General features: G+C 49.8%; 1 protein-coding gene across 2 annotated transcripts in view; it reads left to right on the top strand.

The window, feature by feature from the left end:
- Kirrel1 (kirre like nephrin family adhesion molecule 1) overlaps positions 1 to 5,198 on the top strand; it is a 101,336-nt gene extending 96,138 nt beyond the window's left edge. For both annotated transcript variants that reach the window (XM_033765705.1, XM_010641043.2), the window contains exon 15: positions 113 to 5,198. In XM_033765705.1, the coding sequence (XP_033621596.1) occupies positions 113 to 589 (477 nt within the window). In that variant the 3' untranslated portion in view covers positions 590 to 5,198. The remainder of the gene's footprint in view (positions 1 to 112) is intronic.
- The last annotated feature ends 18,739 nt before the right edge of the window (positions 5,199 to 23,937 follow it).

The following is a 23,937-nucleotide window of genomic DNA, read 5'->3' as shown; positions in this document are numbered from 1 at the left end:
ACGCTGGCGGCAGGCGGGACAGCTGGAGGGAAATGCCCGGAAGGATGGCGGGCCTGATCCCCTCAAGAGGAAGCTCCCCCTCCATCTTTCTCTCTCACCGCCCGCCCCCCAGGACCCCACCAACGGCTACTATAATGTGCGTGCACACGAAGACCGCCCATCCTCCAGGGCAGTGCTGTATGCTGACTACCGTGCCCCTGGCCCTACCCGCTTCGATGGTCGCCCCTCGTCCCGTCTGTCCCACTCCAGTGGCTATGCTCAGCTCAACACCTACAGCCGGGCCCCTGCCTCTGACTATGGCCCTGAGTCCGCACCCCCTGGCCCGGCTGCCCCAGCTGGCACCGACACCACCAGCCAGCTGTCCTACGAGAACTATGAGAAGTTCAACTCCCATCCCTTCCCCGGGGCAGCTGGGTATCCCACTTATCGACTGGGCTACCCCCAGGCTCCCCCTTCAGGCCTAGAGCGGACCCCATATGAGGCATACGACCCCATTGGCAAGTACGCCACAGCCACACGGTTCTCATACACTTCCCAGCACTCGGACTATGGCCAGCGGTTCCAGCAGCGCATGCAGACTCACGTGTAGGGGCCAGAGTGCCGGGGGCCTCTTCAGGGCAGAGGAGAAGGCTTTCACAGCGGTTCCCTGATATTCAGGGGCATTGCTCCTTGCTCCCTTCTCGGACCAGCCTTCCTCCTCCTGCCGTGACAGATGTGGAGCGGGTCTCCCAGAAACACCCCGTCCCGAGGATGGTGCTCTGTGCATGCCCCAGCCTCCCGGGCCTGCCTCCCCTCTTCTTCGGGAGGAGGTGTCTCTTCTGACCTGTGCTCTTGCCTGACCCCAGCACGAGGACAGGGAAAGTGAAGGTTGGGGAGAGCGGGGGCACTTTTTAGCATTCTCTTCCTACCCGCCCCTCTGGTCTCCCGTAAGTGGACAGAGGAGGATGCAGGGGTGGGCAGGCTTCGGCCCAAGGCGCGTGAAGTACGCGAGTGGGTGGCTTTGGCACAGACAGGTGGAAAGCGGGACAACTCAGCCAATCCCTTCCTCTGCTGTCTGCATTCATACCCGGGATGCATCTCCCTCCTCGGAGGACTGCAGAAGGGACCCTCCATTTAGTTTAGCTCTTGTCTACGAACAGCCCTAGCACTCAGTTCAGCTGGGGTCAAAATGCCAGTCACTCTGGTGTCACTGGACGTCTGTCCAGAGGGATTCAGAAATTCTCAGTAGTGCTTCCCCCTTTCCTTCTCTATGCTGGGCCAGCCAAATAGGCCAGGGTTTTGGTGGAGAAAGAAAGTAGGACCATGCCCTGACGGACCAGCAGGAGGCCACTGTGCACTGTTTTGCTGCTTCCAGAACCAAGACTAGATGGAGCCCCACAAGCACCCTTCTCTCCCCAGTGTGCCCTGCTAACTGGCTTTATCTTGAGCCCACTATGGAATGATAGGTTGTGGTAGGTAGGCTGTTTTTCAAAGGCAATGAAAACCTCCCTTGGAAAGAAACGCTGTAGGGGTTCCCCCACCCAAGTACAGATCCCAGTGGAGAGGAAAGAGGCCATCTGTTCTCCTCCACCAGGTTCCTCTCATCCTGCATTACCCGTGTCTAAGCACTTTGAGCCCATTTTGTACATTCAGGTGGTAAGTAAGACCTGTCGCAGGCAGGTGGGCTCCATGGAGGTAGGGAAGGGCTGGCAGCCTCTGCTGTCCTACCTTACGCTCACTGGCTGGTTGGAGCCTACCTTCCAGAAGGCCTGAGAGATGTTCTCTCCAGACAGGTTCTGGTTTAAGTGTCTTTTTCTTTTTGGACCAATCATATTTCTTCCACTTTCAGTGCCTTGAGTGTCATGCTTTGGACAACCGTCCCTGTGGGTGGTCATGTAGGGAGCAAGTACCTGTGAGCCTCAAACAGGCTGCCAAGTGTTACGGTGTTGAAGGAGAGACGGGAGAGGGCTGGAAATGGCCCCGACGGAGGAGGTGGCCAGGAGGGCACTGCAGGCATTCTTCGCCTGCACTTCCTTGCCCCATACCCGCATGCACATGCACCCCCACACATTCCAGCCATCACTTCCCAGCTGCCACCTCTGACCAAAGAGAGCAGGCACTCCAAAGAGGACCTGCCCCCTGCCCTGGCCTCACCTCCCCAAGAAGCCACACCTGGAGTTGGCTCTTCACCGCCCCGTCGCTGCCGGCACAGGGGCTGGGGGCCTCCAGGCAATTCCCAGAATGCTCCTTGCCCTTTCTTGGTGATCACCATTCATTAGTCATGTTCGCTTTAATGAGTTACATGCTCATCAGCCACGGGCCATCACCGCCCTTACAGATGGGTCTGTGGGGTGACATTCTCAGCCATCCCCTTGCTAGTAAGGACCAGATGATACCCAGGAAGCGCACAGTTCCAATTCCAGCCTGGCAGGCAGCCTCCACAGCCCCCTCCCCATCCGTGGGACAGTCCCTACCTGGGCCCATTGCAGGATCGCAGCTGTGCTCAGTCCCTGGGAAATCATACCTTCCTGCAGAGTCCTTTCAGGGGAGCTCAGCCACAAGGTCTGTTAACAGATGCGGGTTCCTATGCAGATACTCTCATGCCAGTTTTCATTTTCATGGATGCTAGAAGCCATGCATAATCCAAATAATTTAAGCCTAAATATGGCTTTTTAAATGGGAATATCTTCCAAGATACTCGTTTTTATTTTGAACCTGGCCACATTTTCCTATTTTCTTGTTGGTTGAAGTACTGGGTCTTTCTGTTGAAAAGACGACAAGGAAGTGCCAGTATCACTAGGTAACTCAGCCAGCCAGTACTTAGTGCCCTGGGAGAATTGCTGAGAAGGAAAGTGATGGCTGAAGCTGTTCTCTGTTCCACCACACTTGCCCTGGGGCCGGCTGGGTACACCATGCAAGGCACAGCAAAGCAGCAGCAACCAGGGCAGACTCAGCCCTCTGTGAATTACACACTGCGCCATCAGAATAGGAGGTAGGGTCTGCCTGTGTGGGGAGTTAAAGGTGTCTGAGGCTGGCATCATCCAGCATGGTGGTACTCCAGGATTTGGTGTCTCGATCACCACTGGTGATACTGCCTTGGGGGCGGGGGGAAGCTACGGATCTGTTCTGAAGCTGCTGTTTACTGAGTGACCGTGGCCCATCCTCTATGTTCGTTGCCTCTTAACTTTCCGGCCTGCGAAATAAGGGGAAAGGCTTGCATGAAGTTAGAACTGTTCTGTTTGGGCGCTACTTGTTTGAAGAGATGTGATAGGGGCCTGCCCTTTTGTGTCTGGGGAGCTAAGGGGTTCACCTCTTGGAAGAAGCTTTCATGATAGGTTTCACTGTCTTGTCAGAAGTGTGAGTTAATTTCCACCAGGAGCCCCTTTGTTACAAAGAGCCACTTTAAACCCAAGTGGAACCAGACGGTGCCGCTTCCCATGCAGTTCTGATCGGTTCGCAGAGGTGTCTGGGCGGGGCATGGTGAACAGTCCCTTAACTGTGTATCCAGATTTTGGTCGCCTGCAGTGGGAGATGTTGAAGCAGGCACCCTCCACTTGGTCCTCAGAATATTCCCCTGCCCCAGGGACAACTCACAGTGCTGACCTAGCAAGGTGAAGCTAGCAGTTCCAGGAGTCTTGAGCCAGTTAGGGAGCAGGTTAGATGGGCAGCCGGTAGAGGGAAGAGGGGTACAATGATTTTGCTCTGGATTTCCAAGAAGCTCTTGTGACTTGGTGAGTCATGGCCTCTTTGCTTGTGGAGGGGCCAGCCTACACCCCAAGTTCTAGAACCAACCCTCAAAGTCTAACCAGAGTATGCATGAAACAAAATCCATCCTAAGTGAGAAAGGACAGTAGCCAGAGGAGAGAGCAGCACCAGCCTCACAAATGCCTGGCTTGGAACGAAAACTAGGCGGTATACTGTCTTAGTCCCAGCAGTTGCTACCTCCAGATGGTGTGCAGTGCCCCAGAGCTTGCCCTCATACTGTGTTGCTAAACTGGCTGCTCTACCAGGAGACACCAGACCTGGGCTCCACGTGGAATCCCACAGGCTCACTGTACACTTGACCCCACATACATGGCAGTGTTTCACCATCGGGGTTTGAAAAAGCACACGTGAAAACCAGACCCACTGGGGGTGAACTGGCTCAGTCCCTGCTTCATTCTGCGCCATTCTTTTGCTGAACCCCAGGACCTCCCAAAGCCGCACTGGGCTTGGAAAGCCTGGTTGTCTGTGGTGTTAGTGCTCTGTGGTCTGAGCCATTTCACTGCCCTGTGCCTCGCAGGCCACTCTGCAAGTTCAGTCACCAGAGAACTAGTGAAGCTCCTGACCCTGGAGAGCCCAGTGAAGAGGTGACAATGGAACACGGAAGTGCACAGACCAAGTGGTGTCATTTATGTCTGGGGAGAACGTATAAAATCAGCATTTGGATAGCCCATTCCTTTTCCCCTACCTCCCTTCATCCTCCCAAGGTGCTTCTCAAGGCCAGACTCTGAGTGGCAATGCCTCACTTGGTCCTGACACTACCTCTGGGCTAAAGAAGAGGACTGAGCTGTGTTGCTTGGGATATTTCTGAATTGAAGTTGGGGAGCAAAATCTCATTTTCTTGTATCACTGTGAGGGAGCTCCAGCCCTGTCCCTGGAGAAATAATTGCTGTGTAGAAGTCACAGGTCCTACTGGGCAGTTTTGGTACAAGCCTGCCCTTAATAATAATAGTAGCTCGGTGTGCTGTCCACCATCCCTGGCTTTCGGCCGGCCCTGCCCACTGGCCTCGGTTAGGTGGTGAGCTAGGGTTCTTCTCTTGGTTTCTGGGGCTCTTCACATGCAGCCCCTGGGACCTTCTGGACCCTGGGGGAGACAGCAGCCAGAGTGTCATCACAACCAAACTCTTGGCGCGTTCCCCTTAGCCATAGTGCTGCAGAAGATCCTGCTGCCTCTGCTTTCACCAGGAAGAGTTTCCAGGACTCCTTGTGGTCATATTTTCTACCCCAGCCATTCCTGGGAATGTTTCTGCCTCCAGTTGACTTTTCTCCACCCAAATCCCAATGATAAGTGGACCCATGATGGTAATTAAAAGGAGAGAAAAAAAAATATTATTTTTGTTAGGACAAACCATCGTAGATTTTTAGCAATGTGTATCTGCGTGTCCCTCACACCTTTTCCTATTCTGCCTTTTTTTTTCTTTTTTTTTAAATATTATGTACTATATTTTTAGTCTCAAACACACTATATATTATATATATTTAATTTTTTATATATATAAATATAAATGTTTTAAAAAGTGCCATGTTCTGTGTTATTTAATGCTTGAGCAGCTGGTTACTTAGGCTGCCGGGTCTGAGGTGAAATGGTCCCAGTTTGCGGAAAAGATAGACTTGGGATTGAGATCGCAGAAACTATGTATTTGTCTCACCTCCAGGTTCTGCGGCAAACATTTTATTCACCAGTCTGTGACTGTTGCAGAACCCTGAGGCCAACTACAGCAGTTCAGGGACTAAGAGCTCTGTGCTCTTGGAGCACAACCTCCAAATGTTCTGTGCCAAATCTGACTCTGAGGATGGGAAAGGGGGAGGCTTTGAAACTGGGACAGTCTGCATGGAGCCAGAGCAGGCCGCGTTGGTTTTGTTTGGGATGGGGGAGAGGCAAAGAAAACCAACCTGGACTCCGACCTTGTGAACTTGCAGTGCATTCCTTGTAGAATCAGGAAGCAGGCAGCATGGCAGTCTGGGAAAGCTGACTGCTCTTGAGTTGAGTTGGGTTTGCTGAGGTTTCGCCCTGCTTATTTCATGGGAGTATTTGAGGATATTGGAATTGGATACTGGATTTGAGTATACTGGAATTATTTTTAGATAACAATTTGGGGAATTATAAATAGAGAAATGCAAGGACATATAGTTTTCCTAATCCAGTTAATAACCAAATTTAAAGAGTTCATGGAACACAGCCAGAGACAGTGACAGTGAGTGAGAACTGGGGGTGGGGTGGGGGGAGGAGGACGGGGGAGGGGAGAGGGAGCACGCAAGCCATTTCCAAGAAGTTGTGGTTTCATCTCATCATCTCAAGAGCTGTGGCCAAGAGACAGCAAGGTGCAGGCGCTTGAATCAAGAGACACTGAGGTCAGAACCCATGGCCTGCAGGTAGCCCAAGGTGAGAGCGACCTGGATAGGAATGAGAGGCCCAGTGCAGGTTGAAGCTAGAGGCTGCAGGCATCAAAGCTGCACTGCCATTAAAAGGACGGAGACAAGCAGAATGGGGTGGGCTAGGGGGATATTTTGCAAACATGGAAGCCCAGGTGAACTGTTAAGCCAAATGGTGCTGGTTGGAATCCTTTCTATGCTGGTGTGTGTCTGTCTGTGCCCTGTTGCCTGTGTTGTGTTTCCCCTTAGGGTACATTTTATTCACCAAGATCAGCGGTGTTCTTGGTAGACTGGCCATGGACCTTGTCATTCATGTCTGCATCCCCAGAGCCTAGCAAGGCCCAGCAGGCACTCTGGGACAAGTCTGTATATAGAGTACCACCTGAGCTCCCTTGGCTTAAATTTATTCTCCTCTTGGTCACAAAAAGGCCATAGGAGCCTGTTCCCGTGTATTAGGATTTGTCCTGTGCCAGGGCCTCAGCTCATCCTTTAAATTACTTTTACCCCGAGGATGAGTAACAGTGACATAGCCCCTTTATCACCAAAGCACTGGGGAGCTTTAAAAAATCACTCCCTAAGGCCAAGAATTTAGCTCAGTGGTGCTGTGCCTTGCAAGTGCAAGGTCCTGAGTTTGATTTCCAGCACCAAAAATTAAATAAGCTCTTGGCCTATGTTCAGATGCTCCTGTCTGCCCTTTTACACCAAATGTGAAGGTGAAAGTCCGCCAGGATTGGATGTAAAACCACCCTTGCAAAGAATGGAATCTTTCAGGCTTACCTTTCACATACCCTCATTTCAATCCAATCAAATGAAGTGAGCCCTTGCCTTTCCCGCCTCTGTGCTCTTTTCCCTGCCTGTATGTCCTCATTTCCATTTTTTTATTTGTTTGTTTTTCTTTCAGACCCAACTCAAATACTTCTCCAAAGAAGTTGGCCTGATTCTTTAACCACCTTTTCTTCCTCCTGGGAAGCCCCATGCTGACCTCATCTCATCTCTACCTTCTGTTTTGTGTGTTACATTAGCATTTCGCGCTTAGAAGGATGTTTGAAGGCAGAAACCCTGTATCACTTACTGCAGTGTCCCAGTAGCCCAGCACAGTGCCCGGCACGGAGCTGTTCAGTATGCTGGGGGAGTTCAGGGGTGGGGGGAAGACGAGGGAGTGGAGTCATCTAACACAATGAGCCTGCGATTTAACCTAGGTCCAGGAGCCCGTGCAGTAGTACGGCAGATTACGGCTGAGCTGAGGGGAATGGCTAGTGCATACTGCTGCTGGGCCCTCTTTGAGTCCCCTGGCTGCTGGATAATGCCAGCCTGATACTTTTGGCCAATGTGCTCTCAGCAGAAGTGACATGTCACTTCCAGACCCAAACACTTAATTGCCAGTGTGAGGATCTCCAGCCTTTTCTTCTCATGCCATAGCGACAGAAGCCATTGATTCCAGATGGTGTAGTTTTGCAATGTGAGTCACTCTGCCTGGGTCCCTGAGTGCCTGTCATCTCCCAACCCATAATGATCATGTGATCTTTTTTTAAAACAGTACTGGGGATCGAACCCAGGGTCTTCACACTGAGCTACATCCCTGCTTTTTAATTTTTTGAGACAAAGTCTTGCTTCCCACAGTGCTTGGGATTGTAAGTGTGCACTACCATGCCCAATGATCGTGTAATTTGAGAGAGAGATAGATGAATCTTTATTTGGATTCTGATTTTGGAGGAGGTACTGGTGGTCATCAAACCCAGAGCCACGCTAAGTGGGAGCTCTACCACTGAGCTGCACCCCCAGCTCCCAAGAGGACAGTCTGTGTAGTTTCTTACTGCAACTTCATGTATCTTACCCTGATGATCACAGAGAGTGTTAAAATCCTCACTTTACCATTTGCTCCTTGGGTAAATTACACCTCTACATCTCTCTTTTCTGGTCTGTGAAATAGACTGCTATTAGTTTCTGTCCCACAGAAAGTGCTTAGCAGAGTTCTAGCACTTAAGCTCTCAGTAAATGTTCACTTTTGTTAGTCTAGAGGGAAGGAAGCAATGGGCATCTGTCCCTGTTCTTCCTTTGCCGTTTTCCTGAGCAGGAAAGATGTGAACAATCACCCAGGAGTTAAGAAAAAACATGGACTCTGGAGTGAAAAGTTTAAGTTGAAATCCAACCCAGCAATGCCTCATGTAACTGTGTGACTCATTACAGGTCAGCACACTTGTCTGGTCCACTTCATTTCTGCGTAAAATCTTGTGAGCACTCAGAAACGGGATAGAGAAAAGCGTTTTGTGAACCACACTAGCTGCCGATCTATTAACACTGTGGTGCCCCACCCACCTCATCCTGCCTTGCACCCAAACCAAACACCTCGCTGCTGACACAACTGCTGCTCTACCAGCAACCTGATAGTAACAAAATGTGTACATCCAGCTGAGCCTGATGGAGCCCAACATGCGAGGCAAAAGACCAGCTCTCTGCAAAGCAGGAACCTGGGGGAGGAGAAAGATCACTTCCTTCATGGGCACTCACTTCCCCATTTCCTCTACTCATTGTAATTAGCTACACAGAGGCAACCTCCTGGGGTGAGCAGAGCCATCAGCTCCCACAACTGAGCTGCAGAGCTTTGTCTTTTTGTTCCTCTCCACATAATACTGCTCTCTTGGTGGTCGCTGTACAAACACATCCTGCGTTCATTTGCAAACTGGGGAATATTTCATTTTGAGGATCAGATTAATGTCCCGCCTCCCCAAAAGAGACACTCAGTTAGGGCTTCTTTTCAAACAGTATCCTAGCAGAATTTGGCCCTTAGGGGGTGACCAAAACCTTGCCCTTTTCAGAGTCCCTGTGATTCCCTCTCTAAAATAGATGATTACCTGTGGAAAACAGATTTGAAACTTGAAGGCATCTCTGGCCAATAATGGGCCCAATGCACGAGCCCCAGTTCTGCCGCAGAGACCATTGGGATTCAAAAGCCAGATGGCTTTCCATGGAGGCCAGGCTCTGGCATCAGAATGTTTGGACTTCTCAGCTTCCGGGGCGCCAGCTCCATGGCTTTGGGAAAATTCTTTGATCTCTCTGAGCCCTGGTAGCAATCATTCTTTCATTCAGGCAAAACATATTTATTGAACATTTACCATGTGCCTGACACAGTTCCAAACCTGGCAGATAAAGCAGGGAACAAAACAAAGTCCCTGCCCTGGCAGGACTACACTGAAAGGACAGGAGAGAGACAATAAACAAATAAATGGATGACAGAGAATGGTAAGTGCTAAGGGGAGACGTGGAGCAGAGCACAGAGAATGCAGGGGAGCAGGGCTGTGCTGTCTCACGCACGCTTCACCATCAGAGAAAGCCTCTCACAGAGAGTTCAGACGCTCTGGGCTTATATCCAGGGGAGAGAATATTCCAGGCAGAGAGAACACACCTGCAAAGGCTTTGAGGCAGAAAGGAGTGTATAGGGGCAAGAGTCAGCAAAGAACGTTTTGGGAGCAGAAACAGAGGAGAATGGTGAGAAATCCTGGTTTGTCTTAGTTTTTCTCTCAACGCCCAAAGTTAAAGAGCAAAAGGTTAATTTAGCTCACAGCCTGTAGAGGTTTCAGTCCATAACTGGCTGGCTCCAAGGCAGGCTGGCTTGTCAGACAGGCAACTCAGAGGAGAAATAGTTCATGCTGGGCAGAAGGTAGCAAAGCAAGCACAAGATGACCACAGCTCTTTCTATGCCTTATATCTTATCCAGGTTACTCAGAGCAGGGAGCAGTCAGACCCTGAATCCTAGTGCCCCTGGATTGCACCACACAATCGATCCCAGCATCACACACTCTAGATCCAGCCACCTCCAAAACAGAAAGCCCCACCTATGACCACATAAGGCTTTGGGGGGACATCTAGACACAGCTATAACCCTGGTACTAGAGAAGTGAAGTGGGACAGGACAGTGAAGATCCTGGAAATTATTCTGAGAGTGGAAGATGGAGCTAGTCAAGCTGCAGGAAATTACTGTCCTTGTAGGTTAAGAATGGCCGAACAGCAGCAATTTTATATGGTTTAACCTAATATGTGCAAATGTGCAGTATTGTTGATTTATTATTGCCACCTTTAAATAAAAACAGGCTTTTCCAATATTTTGGCAAGATAGGTTGAAGACATTTCTCCCTTCTACTGAGCACACATCTGCCTCGTTTACGATTCTTACCCAATGGCTATAGTTCCATCTTCAGGAAGTGCTGTTACACTTTCTGCAAGTAGCCCTTTTCATAGTGAAAGGTAGTGGTCATGATGTCAAGTCTCTTTTGAGAAGTCTCTTTCTTTAAATATTTCAGATTCTTCAAGCCCTTTCCCTTATGATGTGGTTTCCTGACTCTTCACATCTTGTTTGTCCTGGCTTCTGGGAGAGTTCTGAAAATATACTGGGAAAATTTAGCTCCTTCCACTGCACCCCACTAGTGGGAGGGAAAGGTCCCCATTCGATTCCACTCACGATCTCTACCTTTCTTTCACCTCCCATTGTAAGACCTAAAATCTCACTTCCACTCCACGGAGCGTGAACAGCCAAAAAGGCCTCCACAATGCTAGGCCCAACACCCAGCGAGGCTCCGGGAGCTCGACGGAGAGCGAGAAACCCAGGAAGGAACACACCAGGCTAGATGGTAAAGAGACCTTTATTAGTCTGGCCAGACGGCACTCCCGGAGCCAGGTGGCTCAGAGAGGTGCCTAGCTCAGGGGCCGAGGTCCTCTTATAGGGAGTAAAAGGAGGGGGTTAACATTTTGGGCTCACAGACAGGGGACAAAGGTCTGCTGACTTGAGCTGGTGGTCAGCAGTCACATATTGATGAGTAACAGGTACCACCTATAGGATGTCTCAAAGGTCACCAAGACACTCCGGATGAGCAAACAGTTTGTCAATTAGCTTGGGCTCTATGTCTGGAGTCTCTAATTTACAGGTAGATTCAGATCCGGACTTCAAACAATACAAGAGTGATCCACATTCTTAGGCCACTGTCTCCTACCCTTTGCCATTTAGCAAGGGCTTGTAATTTAGGTCCCACACCATCCTTCAGTGAATTCAGATGCTGTCTTCTGGCTCTTCCTTAGGAGACAGTCACAGCCCCTTCACTTCACAACTGTCCTGAAAGCCAACCTCCTCACAAAAGTGGGAGACGATTCCATATTCTCTCTCTCTCTCTCGTTTTGTTTTTTTGTTTTTTTTTTTGGTTTTTTGAGACAGGGTCTCACTATGTAGTTGAGACTGACCTGGAACTCACTATGTAGCTCAGGCTGGTCTTGAACTAACAGCGATCCTCCTGCCTCAGCCTCCGGAGTGCTGGGATTACAGGCTTGCGCTACCACACCTGGCCCCCGATTCCATATTCTTAAGCAAAAATCCCAAAGAGAAGAAGAAGAGGCTTCGTAGGTTCTTCAACTCAGCTGCGGCCATGCCAGGCACCACAGCCTCATTTCTCTGTGAGGTCCAAGACTAAGTGTGCTTTGTCTGGTGGGCCGCAGGGATTTTTAATAACATGGCCAGCATCGCAGCATCCCAGGTCCTTCTTTCTCTCAGGATCTAGATCTGTTTGCTCTCTGATTTGAGAACCCAGACACAGTTATAATCCGAACTGCATTTGTTAGCCATGTAACCTGGGACAGGCTACAGAAACTTGCAGAGTTGGTCTTCTTCTTCATGAAATGGGGATGATGATACTCACACTAGAGGAAGAAAGGGTGAGCAGAGTGGGATCTTAGCAGTGTAGGTGCCCTCATCCTACCACTCCCCATGACCTCCACTGCTGTCCCCCAGCCCAAGCACCCATCAGCTCTCTCCAGACTCCTGCACTGGCTAAGCAGTCTCTCCTTCCAGCACTTGTCCTGCTACAACCTCTTCCCCACATCACAAGCTTGGTAACAATTCTTTTTTTGTTTTTTGTTTTTTTTTCTTTGGTACGGGGATCGAACTTGGGTCCTTGAACTTGCAAGGCAGGCGGCAGAACCATTGATCTAAATCCCTGGCCCTTGGTAACAATTCTTTAAAAAAGAATTTGTTCATAGTTCCACCTTTAATGCTGGGAAATTAGACTACTCTTAGTCCATTTGGGCTACTCTCACAAAATGTCATGAATTGGTGTCTTCTAAACATCAGAAATTTATTTTTCTTTTTGGTACCGGGGATCGAACTTGGGTCCTTGCGCTTGCGAGGCAGGCCACCGAACCGCTGAGCTAAATCCCTGGCAGAAATTTATTTTTTACAGTGGGAAGCTCTTTCCTGGTCCATAGATGGTGCCTTCTCTCTGAGTCCTGTCACGGTGGAAGGGAAGTTGCCCTTGTAACCTCACTGATCTTGTTCTCTGTGACATTCTATCATGGGGTTTGGTGCCAGATCCCTTTCCTTCAATGAAACCACCTGCAGTTTTGAAAACACCCAGAACAGGGGTTTGTGATGGGGAGGAACCTAATACTTATTAAGTAAATGTGCTAGGCACTTTCATATATGTGATTACAGGCAACTCTCACAATATTAGGCCTCTCAAGTCAGCCCTTATGGGAATTTCCTTCTCCTCCATCCCTTGCCCCCTGTGGGCCAGCTAGCACAAAAGCTCAGCAAAAAAATTCAAGAAGCTTCCAGCCTCAGAGGCCCTAGGGTCCAACTCTCTCCTTCCAATAACCTAAAGGGCTATTAACAGTCTCTTCACTTATTAAAACAATTTTTTTGATGCTTGTCCCTTGGCCCTGGCTACATGCCATGAAAAGAGGCTGGAATTCAATTCGTTTCCTCGTTTGAAAGGGCAGCTCCTCACTATGACAGGAAAAGAAAATTAGACATTATTGCTCAAGAATCAGTCCTTTTCAGATGGAGGGACACAGACCCCACTTTATGACAGTTTCTTCTTATATTTAGACTTTCCATGGTGGTTAAACATACACATGTGCGTGCACACACACACACACACACACACATACACAGACACCCCTCAAGGCAAGTATATCCAACAATTAGCATTTTGGTAGATTGAGGAGAAAAATCCTAGCATTCAGGTTTAGGTCCATGGGCTGGTTGTGCAGATCTGGATTCAGGTAGCAGACTATCAATAATGTTGAAGTAACCCCAGAGAAGGGAAACACCTTCAGGTTTTTTATTCATAAAACAGTGAGGAGTTTGAAATTTAGAGGATTGGAATGGCTTTTTAAATGGCAGGGGATTGGATCAATGATCTCTGAGTTTCCCTCTAAGCACTAACATCTATGCTTCTATGATCCTGATGTCTTTCTGGGATATCATACTGTGGCAACTAAGCAAACTAGATTTTCAGAAAAATGCAATTTCAAATGTCCTGCACCTATTTTTCATTCGGAATACATCACTTTTTTTGTTGGCCTTTTTGGTTGGTTTTGTTATTGCTGTTTTCGGTAATTCTGGGAATCAGAATTAGGTCCTTATACATACTAAGCATCCCCAGACCCAGACCTGTATACTAGGCAGTGTGTGTGTGTGTGTGTGTGTGTGTGTGTGTGTGTGTGCATGCACCCACGCACGTATTTATGTGTGTAGTACTGGGGGTTGAACTCAGGGCCTCTGCATTGAACTACATCCTCAGTCCTGTTTCCCTTTATCTTGAGACAGGGTCTTAGTAAGTTTCTAAATTGTCCCAGTTGGGTTCAAACTTTTGATTCTTCTGCCTCGACATCTCACAGTGTTGGGATCACAGATGTGTGCCACCATGCCAGGCACACATGACTTTTCTGTCTTTAATACTCATGGCAGTCAATGGTGAGAGTCAGGATCTAGGACCTTTGATCCTAAGGTTTTTCCTCTGCAGTGTGATTTCTTCATCAGATTTGGTGCTGACTCAGAACACTCCTTTCTCTGTCTTTGGGTCTCCACTATCTTTTTAGAAGAGACCTGTCTCATTCTTACTTAAGAATCATACCAGGACTCATAGTCTATAAGGCTCATATCATATAAGATTCATATCATACAAGACTCATATGATTTAAGTGCTCTTCCTTTGCCACCTACCCCCTCCTCCATTTATGCCTGACATTGTTTTTATACCCAGCACAGTTGCCAAGGTATCAGCAATGTAGCGAGTAACTGCGATGCCAGCTCTTACGAACATGATGAAGTCATGTCTATTTTTTAAAAATCCTTCTTCCCACAATTTGGTGCCCTCCAGAAAATATACCCCTTCCCTTCACAGCTACATTTCTTGACATCCATCATGCTTATTTATTCACCTCAGATCCCAGCACTGAAATCTGTCTTCTGCTCTTGCCAAGACTACCAAACCGATTTTGCTGGAGTGATCAGATTCTGTGGACACTTTTCAGTTATTTTCTTCTGTTATAGGATGACTTTGTGTGTGCGTGTGTGTGTGCTGGAGATGGAACTCAGGACCTTATGCTTGCAAGGCAGGTGGTGGCACCACTGAGCTAAATCCCCAGCTAGGATGACTTTTTGAACAAAGTTTAAAGCATAACTTTCATATAACTATAAAATGATACATGTCAAAAGTTGTACTTAATCGATTAGTTAGTGAGGGATCCACTAAGTTATTTCAGTTGATTCAAAGGAAAATTCAAAGTACCACACTTATATAGGTCAGCCAGGAATTCTGAAACAAATGAATTTACAAATAGATATAAAACTGGTTTATCCACAGGGTGCTAAAGCAATTGCACTCGACTAGACAACTCATTTGCATTTCTATGAGCAAGAATCATCTGCATTATTCTTTTTTTTCTTTTTCTTTTTCTTTTTATTAGTACATGTTTGCAGTACATAATGATTATATTCATCATGGGGAGTTCAGTGTTCCACAATTTAGAGTTGCAAAATAGCTCTTGGAGGATGTGAGACCAAGATGAACTCTGATGGGTAATTTCAACAGGACACGCAATGATCTTTCGTCCTTTTTAAAGCCTTTCCTCACAGTTTTCCTGACACTGCCTTTCCCGTCTACAGCATCCAACAGTAACAACTGTCCGTCCACTCTCCAGGGTGCCACCTCAGATCCGATTTTCCCCACTCCTCATACCACCCTTCTCTCCAGTACGTGGCCTGTAAATTCAGGCATCTTCAGGGTTGCACTGTGGGCTCTATTTCCTTGGCCCTCATCCTTTCAAGGATAATCTCATCTGCTCTTTTGTCTTTACGGGACCAGAATTATGTGGATGATTCTCAGACTTCTGCCCACAGCCCATTTTCTTTCTGAGTTGTGGACACACATTTCCTTTCTCTTTCGCTTTTCTTTCCTTTTCTTTCTTTTTGAACTGAGACTTGAACCTAGGGCTTCGACACTGAGGTACATTTTTTTTTTTTTTTTTTAAATTTTGAGACAGATCTTACTAAGTCACTAAGTTACCCAGGCTGGGCTCAAATTGGCAATCCTCCTGCCTCAGTTTCCCATAGTGCTGAGTTACAGGCATGCACCACCATGACTGGCCCCATATTTCATTTTTTTATACCTTGCAGAACCACAGAGCAACACACCTTACCTAAAACCCACTTTTTCTTCTTGGAGTGATTTAATCCAAATCCATAGGAGCCAGCCGGGCGTGGTGGTGCATGCCTGTAATCCCAGCACTCGGGAGGCTGAGGCAGGAGGATCGCTGTGAGTTGAGACCAGCCTGGGCTACCTAGTGAGTTCCAGGTCAGTCTCAACTACATAGTGAGACCCTGTCTCAAAAAACAAAACAAACAAACAAAAAATCCTTAGGAGTCAGGTATGTATCTCTGCCGTCCCTTGCTCCTGTGCCCTATTGATCACTGCGACCTGCCGGCTCTTCCTCCTGGCCCCCACTCCAGGCAGGCTGCTTCTCTCCATTTCCATTAGGCTTGTGAGTCCAGGCTGTCTTCATTTCCCCCCTGGATTAATACCAGAACCTCCTGTCTGACTTCTCTGCCTTCAGCCTGACCCTATCCGATCCGTACTTGACTCTGCTGCTGAAATAATCCTTCTAAAATGCAAATCTGATGTGATACTCTCCACACTGAAATCACTCCATGGCTCTCTGTCAAGGTCAGGATAAAATTAAGCCCATTAACAAGCTGGTCGAGGGGGGCCTCCCTGAACTGACCTCGGTCTGCTCTTCAGGTCCATAAACTGAGCTCAGTCTCCTCTCCAGCCTCACCTCCCTTTCCAGGTTTTAGGAGACCACCCATCCTACCCACTTCTTCTTCTTCTTGTTTTTTGTTTTTTGTTTTTGTTTTTTTTGAGACAGGGTCTCACTATGTAGTTGACACTGACCTGGAACTCACTAGGTAGCCCAGGCTGGTCTCAAACTCACAGGAATCCTCCTGCCTCAGCCTCCCCAGGGCTGGGATTATAGGCGTGCGCCACCACGGCTGACTCCTGCCCCCTTCTTTCCACAATTTGAACCCCTGACATCGGTCAAGTTCCTAGCTCCCGGGAGTGATTGGGTCCTTCCTTCTCTCCTTGAAACGAACCCTCTGTCCACCCCTTTTCTACAGCGCTCCTAAATAACTCCCTGCCATTCTACAACACCAGTGTAAGGCTTTGCCTCCTCCCAGTTTTCTTCCCCTCCTGTCCCTGTCTCCATCACAGAGTCCTGCAAGATGCTCCTCTCATTGTCCCCATCCTTGGCTCCAGGTTAGGAACAAACTGGTACAGGTTATGACTGAGGAAAAACTGTGAAGCCCTTGCTGCTCCTTCCCATGCCCGTAGCATACTGGGTTTCCCTGTTTCCTTGTGTAGTTCACTCACCAGTCTGGAAGCTCCTTCAGGCAGAGGCTGGGCTCTAGGTACCCTCTCCCTCACTTCAGTGTCCTCCCTCTTTCCTCTTGAGAGTGGTTTGTACTCTCTAGGTGCCCCCCAAAGCCCTTCACCCCTACGTAGTGCTGTATTTTAGGGAGGACAGGAATTGCCAAAAGGAAACAGTAAGTGGAAGAAGTGAACCTGTGAAGACAGATTGCTGATTCACTCAGCGTTAGACACTGTGCTAAGTGTCTGGGGTCTACGGACAGAAGAAAATTATGTTTTCTGCGATTTGGGGAAGTGTAGTCCAACAGCTGAGCCGCACCTGTATGCAAATAGTGCACACGTGATACAGTCGCTAAATACTGGGAGTCTAAACCCAGGGCCACCTTGGCGGGAAGAGAAGGCCCTTACTGGTGTCTGCGGAGAGTTCTGAGGCTGCGATCTCAGGACGGGAACTTTAAGGATGAGGTGGCACCGCTCTTCCACGCAGAGGGATGGAATTTCAGGGGGGCACCGAGGGATTGTGGAGTACGGGTGGGGCGTGGGGCTCCAGGGCTCCGTGGACGGGTGCACGGCCGGGGTGAGAGAAGCCCGCGGGGTTCACCGCGCTCTGTGACCCTCCTTACCTGGGGGGGCAGGGGCCGGGGCTCCTCCGCGGGGCTCTCCACGCCCGGTTTGTTATGCACGAGGCAGGCAATTTGCCTTCTGCCCGGGGGACCCATCTCGGAGACAAGAAGGTAGTTTGTTCTCGGTAATGGCTTCTGCTGGCGTGTGGCGGGACCCAGGGCAGCGGAGGAGCGCTCGGGGGCGGAGCAAGTGAGGGGTGAGGTGTCCCCCCGCATCTCCGCTTCCCAGTCCTCCCCAGGGGACCCCTGGCCTTCTGCCTCCTCGGGCCTCTACTCTCCTTTCTGCGCCCGTTTTTCTTCTTAAGCGTTTTCCTTTGTTTCCTTCATTTCTATCTTTCTGCTTCAGATTCTTCCTGTTCCCCCATCCTGTGCCCCCTGTTCCTCTTCTACGTGCTGGGGACCAGGAGGTGAGGGAGGAGGCAGGGGCGGCACAGATGATTGAGAAAGTCATCTCCTGGGAAGCACTCAGCCTGGCGGGACACTCGGCTGACTTCCCCCACCCGCTGGGCAATCTCCGCTTCTCTCTTTCCCTCTGGCCCTCTCATTGTTTCTTAGCCACCCTGACCTTTGTCCCCGGGCCCACAGAAAGACCCCTCTGGCGCCCATCCCGTCATTTCCGGGTGATGAAAACTCCCTGAGATGGATCCGGGAGTGAGCGGCCTTCTCTGCGGAGGTCTGACCCCCCGCCTCCTGTTCACCAGAACTATGTCCTTCCCGGAAGCCCAGAGGGATCCAGGGAGAGAGGAGTCCAGCCGGAGCCCAACTGAGGCCTCCTGAGCGGGGAAGCCCTCAGGACAGCTCCTACAAAGTGGCTGAAACCGTCGGTGGCTGGGGTTTCACACAGCTCACACAGCTCACCGGCACCATGATTCCAGGGGGTGGATGGATGTCCACGCAGATACTCGCACAGCTCCGAGAAAGCAGCAGGTGCCTGCTGTCCACACTGTACAGTGCCGGAGCTGTGTCTGATGCCTCTCCTCACCTCTCAGCTTCCTTCTCTGTAAACTGAGGCGACTGCATGGTGTGGACTTGGAGGTTCTACAGACTGTATCTCTGTGGCTATGTTAGGGGTACAGAGCAAGGGGCTGTCCCGGGCAGGAGAGTGGTTCAGGAAGGCTGTCGATAGGAGGTAGAGTCCCTAAGCAATAAGGAGAAGGCTGAGCAGGCTGGGGAAGGAAGGAAGAGGGCCAGAAGGAGAGGTTTGGGGCAGCTGTGTGTCCAGAGAGCAGTGGAAGAGAAGCCGGGATGGGATTTGAGAACATGGGGATCAGGATGGCTAAAGAGCAAAGGCAGGCGGAAGGGCTGATGTTCAGGGCCACGGGACACCCCAGAGGCTGGCAAGTCTTCAGTGTGGATGAGGCTGAAGGTGCTGAGAACAAGGAGCTATAAGAGAGTGTGGGGCGGATGCAGAAGGGCCTGAGAGGAAAACACTTGAGGAGCAGTGCTCAGGCCTGGTATGACCAGGACCGCTGGTGCAGGAGCCTCAGGGACAGGTGGCCTGGATGCCGGGAGGAGGAATGCACTGTTGGGAGCCTGGGGCTGTGCTCAATCTCCACCAATCCTGTTGTCCAAGGATGCTGTCCCCTGGGCTCTGCCGGAGCTTTCTGTGGGAAATGGTGGTGGTGCTCTAGTCTTGAGGCGACCCCTTCCTTATCAGGAAGGGAAAATGTCTGGGAAAGCCCGGGGTTGTGTGCTTGTGTGAGTGCATACGTGTGCTCCATGCCGTGACATCTGTGACCCGGATGGGTGTGGATTGGCGCTGTGTGGAATGGGGTTGCTGCTGAGGCTGGGAGACTGGGGGACCCCTGGCAGAGTCAGCCCCCAGCTCTGGGGAAAGAGGGAAGAGCCGAGGGGAGGCCGAGAACCATCGGGAACTGGGTGTTGCCGAGGTGGCCTGACCCTGGCTGGGGAGGAGGAATCGTCCCTCAGTTACGGAGCTTAGGAGAGAGAGCAAAGAAGCAGGGTGAGGCGTGCAGAGAGGAGGGAGAACAGAAGCCAAACAGAAGGGCACGGAAGAAGGAAGGAAAGCAGGAGAGAGCCCCCGACAGTGGATGAGCGATCGGAGGACAGGCCAGTTCAGTGGTTGCCCTGCTCTATGCCAGCTGGTCCTTGCCTGTAGCGCAGGGAGCCTCTGGGAAGCGGGTACAGCCACAGGTGCTTTGACCGAGATGAGTATCAGCAGGTGGGACTGTGGCAGCAGAGGTGGCTGTTAATCTTGCTTGGGAGGCCAGGGGGAAGCTCGAGCGGGAGACGAAGATGTAGTATACAGACCAAACGGGACAGCAGTCTGGCGGGTAGAATCTGTTTTGAGGGGCCAGAGGAAGCCATACTCTGTGCTGAACGATGCCCCAAGAGGTAAGCATTGATCTCCAAAGCCTGGGCACTGAGGCGCTCTCTGACCTGAGTGTTCCCTCCCCTGGATGCTCACGTGCAGCTCTTCTCATCAGTGACCTGTACATCAATCTGTGTCACGTCCAGGACCCACACTTTCCGTTGATGCTTAGCTGCTGCTCCACGAAGAAGCGAATGAGGTGAAGTGGTCTGCACCCAGGAAGGCCCCCATGTGGATGGAAGATGGGGTTTTCCATTTCATCACTGCAGTCGAGGCTCTTCACGTTTGGGAAGATTTAGATGAAAGCCTCAGCCTCCCCCTGCTTGAGCAGTCTGTTTTTCTTTTAGAGGAAAAAAAAAAAAAGACCCACTTTAATATGTTTACAGGCTTTATTCATTTTTATTACCTGCCATGCTGGTCAACAGAAAATAATTATAAATTCAAAATTATTGCGAACACCACTACCATTTTAATTTTAAAAGTGTTAGAGTTTGGGAAGCTATATGCTGTCTTCCAGGTTTTTGCCTGGGAACATTAAAAATGATTCAAGTCATGTTGAAAAGAGTGCAATAAGAAGGGGAAGGGAAAAAGAGGCTAGAACTGCATTGAATCTGAACAGGAGAAGAGTCAAGTCCCAAGGGTTTTACCCCCAGCCTCCTCACCCCAAGGGGGCGCTGCAGAGAATCTGTGCTTGGTAGGTGATGATGCCCTGAAGGGTCCGGCTTCCCGCCTTCATGGAATAACCGACTTTGGACAAGGCACAGGAGGGGACAGTTCCTTCCTGTCTCTATTGGCCTTCAAGGGAGCCACTACCCAGTGGAGAAGCGTGTTCACACCCCCACCAGAGCCCTCCGTAGTTCGCCCCAGCTCCACTGTTCACCCCAATTTGTAGATGAGTAGTGGGTCAGCGGCCCCAGGATCTCCCTCTCCCACTGGGCTACACCCTGCAGCCTTGTGTACCCCTTCCCTCCACGGAATCTAGAGGTTACCAGGCTGGGAGAAGGGTAGGGCAGGGCACAATTTGTCTTGGTGTAATTATCTGTCAGGTATAGCTGGTGAAACCCCAGCCACCTTCCCCCAACCATGCAAGAAAATAAATTACAGGAATGCACTCGGAGACATGGCCTCTCAGTCTTGCCCAGCTCTGCTCAGCCAGCTGGGACTGCTGCTGCCAGTGCCACACCAGCCCCCCATCCTTCCCTCTTCCCAGACCCACACTTACGCGTTCATATTTTCAATCTCTGTTCCCTGCTAGAGGAAGGGAAGTCCGTATGGCTTCTAAGAAATCATGGATTCAGAAAAATAAAGAAAACAAGCTAAAACTTCTGACCATTTCTGATGAGAGCAGCTGAGGTGGGAGAGAGGCCTTAGAGTTGTCTATAATTTCTAAAATGGACTGTAATGTGACTACACTTGCAAGGTACTGAGTCCCTTCTCTGTAATAGTGATGACAGCCACTCTTTAGGATACAATCAGCAGGTCCCAGGCACCACGCTGAGCTCTTTACACATGTTTTCCCTGGAAACCACGGTGGATGCATTTAGCCTGGCAGTGGTGATAAAAACTCGAGACTCAGAGACACGCAGGGATGAGTCCCTGGTTACACAGCTGCTCCCAGCCCTGCTCCTTACTTTCATGGAATGAGGCTCTGCGGAGGGGGTGTGAGTTCTTGCAGAGAGGGGCAGCTGTTGCTCACTTCTTTGAGAGCTTTTGTTTCTTTGAAAAATAAATATATGTAAGTTTTCTTGGATCTGCATAAGAATTAAACAAGATAGCAACTTTTGGTAATTAGGCACATTACTCCTCAGTGCTCTTTCCTGGTCCTTTTGCACACAGGAGAAGGTGGCACTGCGAGCCCTTGAGGACCTGCCAGAGCATGCTGGGAGCCCCAAGCTGTGCTGTATCCAGGCCCCCTTTAGCAGAGTCCTGACGCCCATGGACTTCTTCTTACCATACCTTCCAATAAGCAAACTGAGACACATAGGGCAGCAAAGGAAGCCAGTTTTACTGAAATACAGTTAGGGAAAGAATCAAAAACCAAATGTGTGACTTCATAATCTATCACCGCTTTTAACAATGTACTCAGTACCCAGATCCACTGGCAGGTCTGATAACTACCATAATTTCCCAGTCGTGTTTAGTGTAAACAGAGTTTTAGGAGGGTTGCATTCAGGGATAGGATGTGAAAACATCTTATCAAACAGTTGTGTTTTTTTTTTTTTTTGTACCAGGGATCGAACTCGGGCCCTTACGTTTGCGAGGCAGGCGGTGGAACCACTGAGCCAGACCCCCCAGCCCTGAAAACATCTTGACTTCTGTTAGTCACAGAGGCATCGATATTGCCATCACTACTGGGGCTTGTCATGAGTAAATACTAAATTTACTTACAGGTTAGTGAAAATGTAGTTGTGCCTCAGCCAAGTTCTCATGTCATGTCACGTAACAGAAAAGAGTAATACAAAGGGGAAGGGAAAAAGAGGCTAGAAGCGCACTGAGTCTGAGCAGGAGAGTCCAGTCCCAGGGGGTTTACACCCAGCCTCCCCCAGGGGGCGCTGCAGAGAATCTGTGCCTCCTCCTCCCCCACAAAACCCCAATGGACCTCAGGTTGACTAGAAGCAGTTGGCTGAAATACACGTTCATTTGAACTTAAAAAGTATAATGTATGGGAGGACAATTGGGGAGCTCAAGTAAAGCCTTCCTTCAGACAGCGGGCTTGAACCCTGATGGCCTTCTTTATTGGGGGTCTTTGGGCATGTTTTTCTGGAAAGCCAGCCAGGACCCAGCTGAGGGACCTGCTCGAGAATGGAACTGAGAGGCAGAAACAGAAGCCGGGCTCAGACCCCAACAGCGCCCCTGATCTGAACCTCTGCGATCTCTGTGCGCTGGGCAGGTGGCTCCGCCCACCTCTGCCCCGCCCACCTTCGCTCCGCCCCACGACCAGCCTCGCTGTTCCCCCGCACTGAGTGGTGCCTCTGCTGTGCTCAGTCCAGAGGACACTGCCCAGGATGCTTTGAATGAGTGGAAGGAGGAGCTGGGCCTACGGGAAGGGCGACAGTCCCTTAAAGCTGCAGAGAAAGGCTGTCTCCTCGTTCTGTAAGGACAAGAAAAAAAAACTGTGATTTTCACTTGAGGCGGTGGGCGAGTTCCTGCACTCTCTAAGGGCATCCTTTAGAAAGAAGACTGTGATAGCTTCTGATCTTTCTTCAGGGGGAGTCAGGGGACAAATTGGGTTCAGTCACTGTGTCAACTCTGTAGTGTTATAAACTTCAATTATTATTACTATTAGTTTTTTTGTCTTTTCTGGTACCAGAGATCAAACTCAGGGCCCCCCCCCCACCCGGGGATCAAACTCAGGAGCTTGTGGCACAACTGAGCTAAATCCCCAGCCTTTATTCAGCTTTCATTATTATGAACCGGAAGACACAGTCACTTGTGTGGTTTCCCCACGTCACATGTGTGGTTGTCTTCTAGGACCATCGTAGTTGGATGGGGAATTGTTAAATCAGGGAGACCCACTTGGCTCCGAGGACCTCGCTCAGTCTCTTTCTGATCCTGAGCCAGGCACTCAAGGAGCGGTTTGCCTCTTCCTAAGGTATCAACAGCAATGATTGCAGAAGGGCACCGCAGACTTCACCGAGACCTTCGGTACTCACCTCACGCCCATGAGATGGTTGTATCATTCTCCTCTCCATTTTACACATGAGGAAACTGAGGCTCATTTAACACAGGGACTAAGTGAACAAGCAGGTCCCAGAGTCCATCTTGTGATTCTTCCCATCTATTTGGTACCGGGGATCGAACTCAGGATGGACCTTGAACTTGCAAAGCAGGCAGTAGCACCACTGAGCTAAATCCCCAGCCTATCATATTTCAAATTTGAATTAAGATAGACTTTTTGGGAGGGCAGGGTTGGAGGAGCAGGATTAAGGAGCAGGGAGGAAACATGACTGAAATCTTCCTTAGAGGGGAATGTACAGCTGAGACTCTTCAGGGATGTCCGCTTGTCCGTGGGTAAGGGGCTCATCGTCCTGTAGCCAGGTCGGCTGTCCTTACTCATACCTGGGAAACGTCACGGCTCTGAAACAGGCAAGCTCAGGGAAATATTCTCTGAAGTGACTTTTCCTATTCTGGAAGTGTCCAAGAACTTTTTTTTTTTTTTTTTTTTTTTTTTTTTTTT

The sequence above is a fragment of the Fukomys damarensis genome, unplaced genomic scaffold, assembly GCF_012274545.1.
Source record: "Fukomys damarensis isolate Sample0158 unplaced genomic scaffold, DMR_v1.0_HiC HiC_scaffold_19, whole genome shotgun sequence".
Taxonomy (NCBI): domain Eukaryota; kingdom Metazoa; phylum Chordata; class Mammalia; order Rodentia; family Bathyergidae; genus Fukomys; species Fukomys damarensis.
Note: the sequence above shows the minus strand (reverse complement) of the source record. Positions and strands in the feature narration are given on the sequence as shown.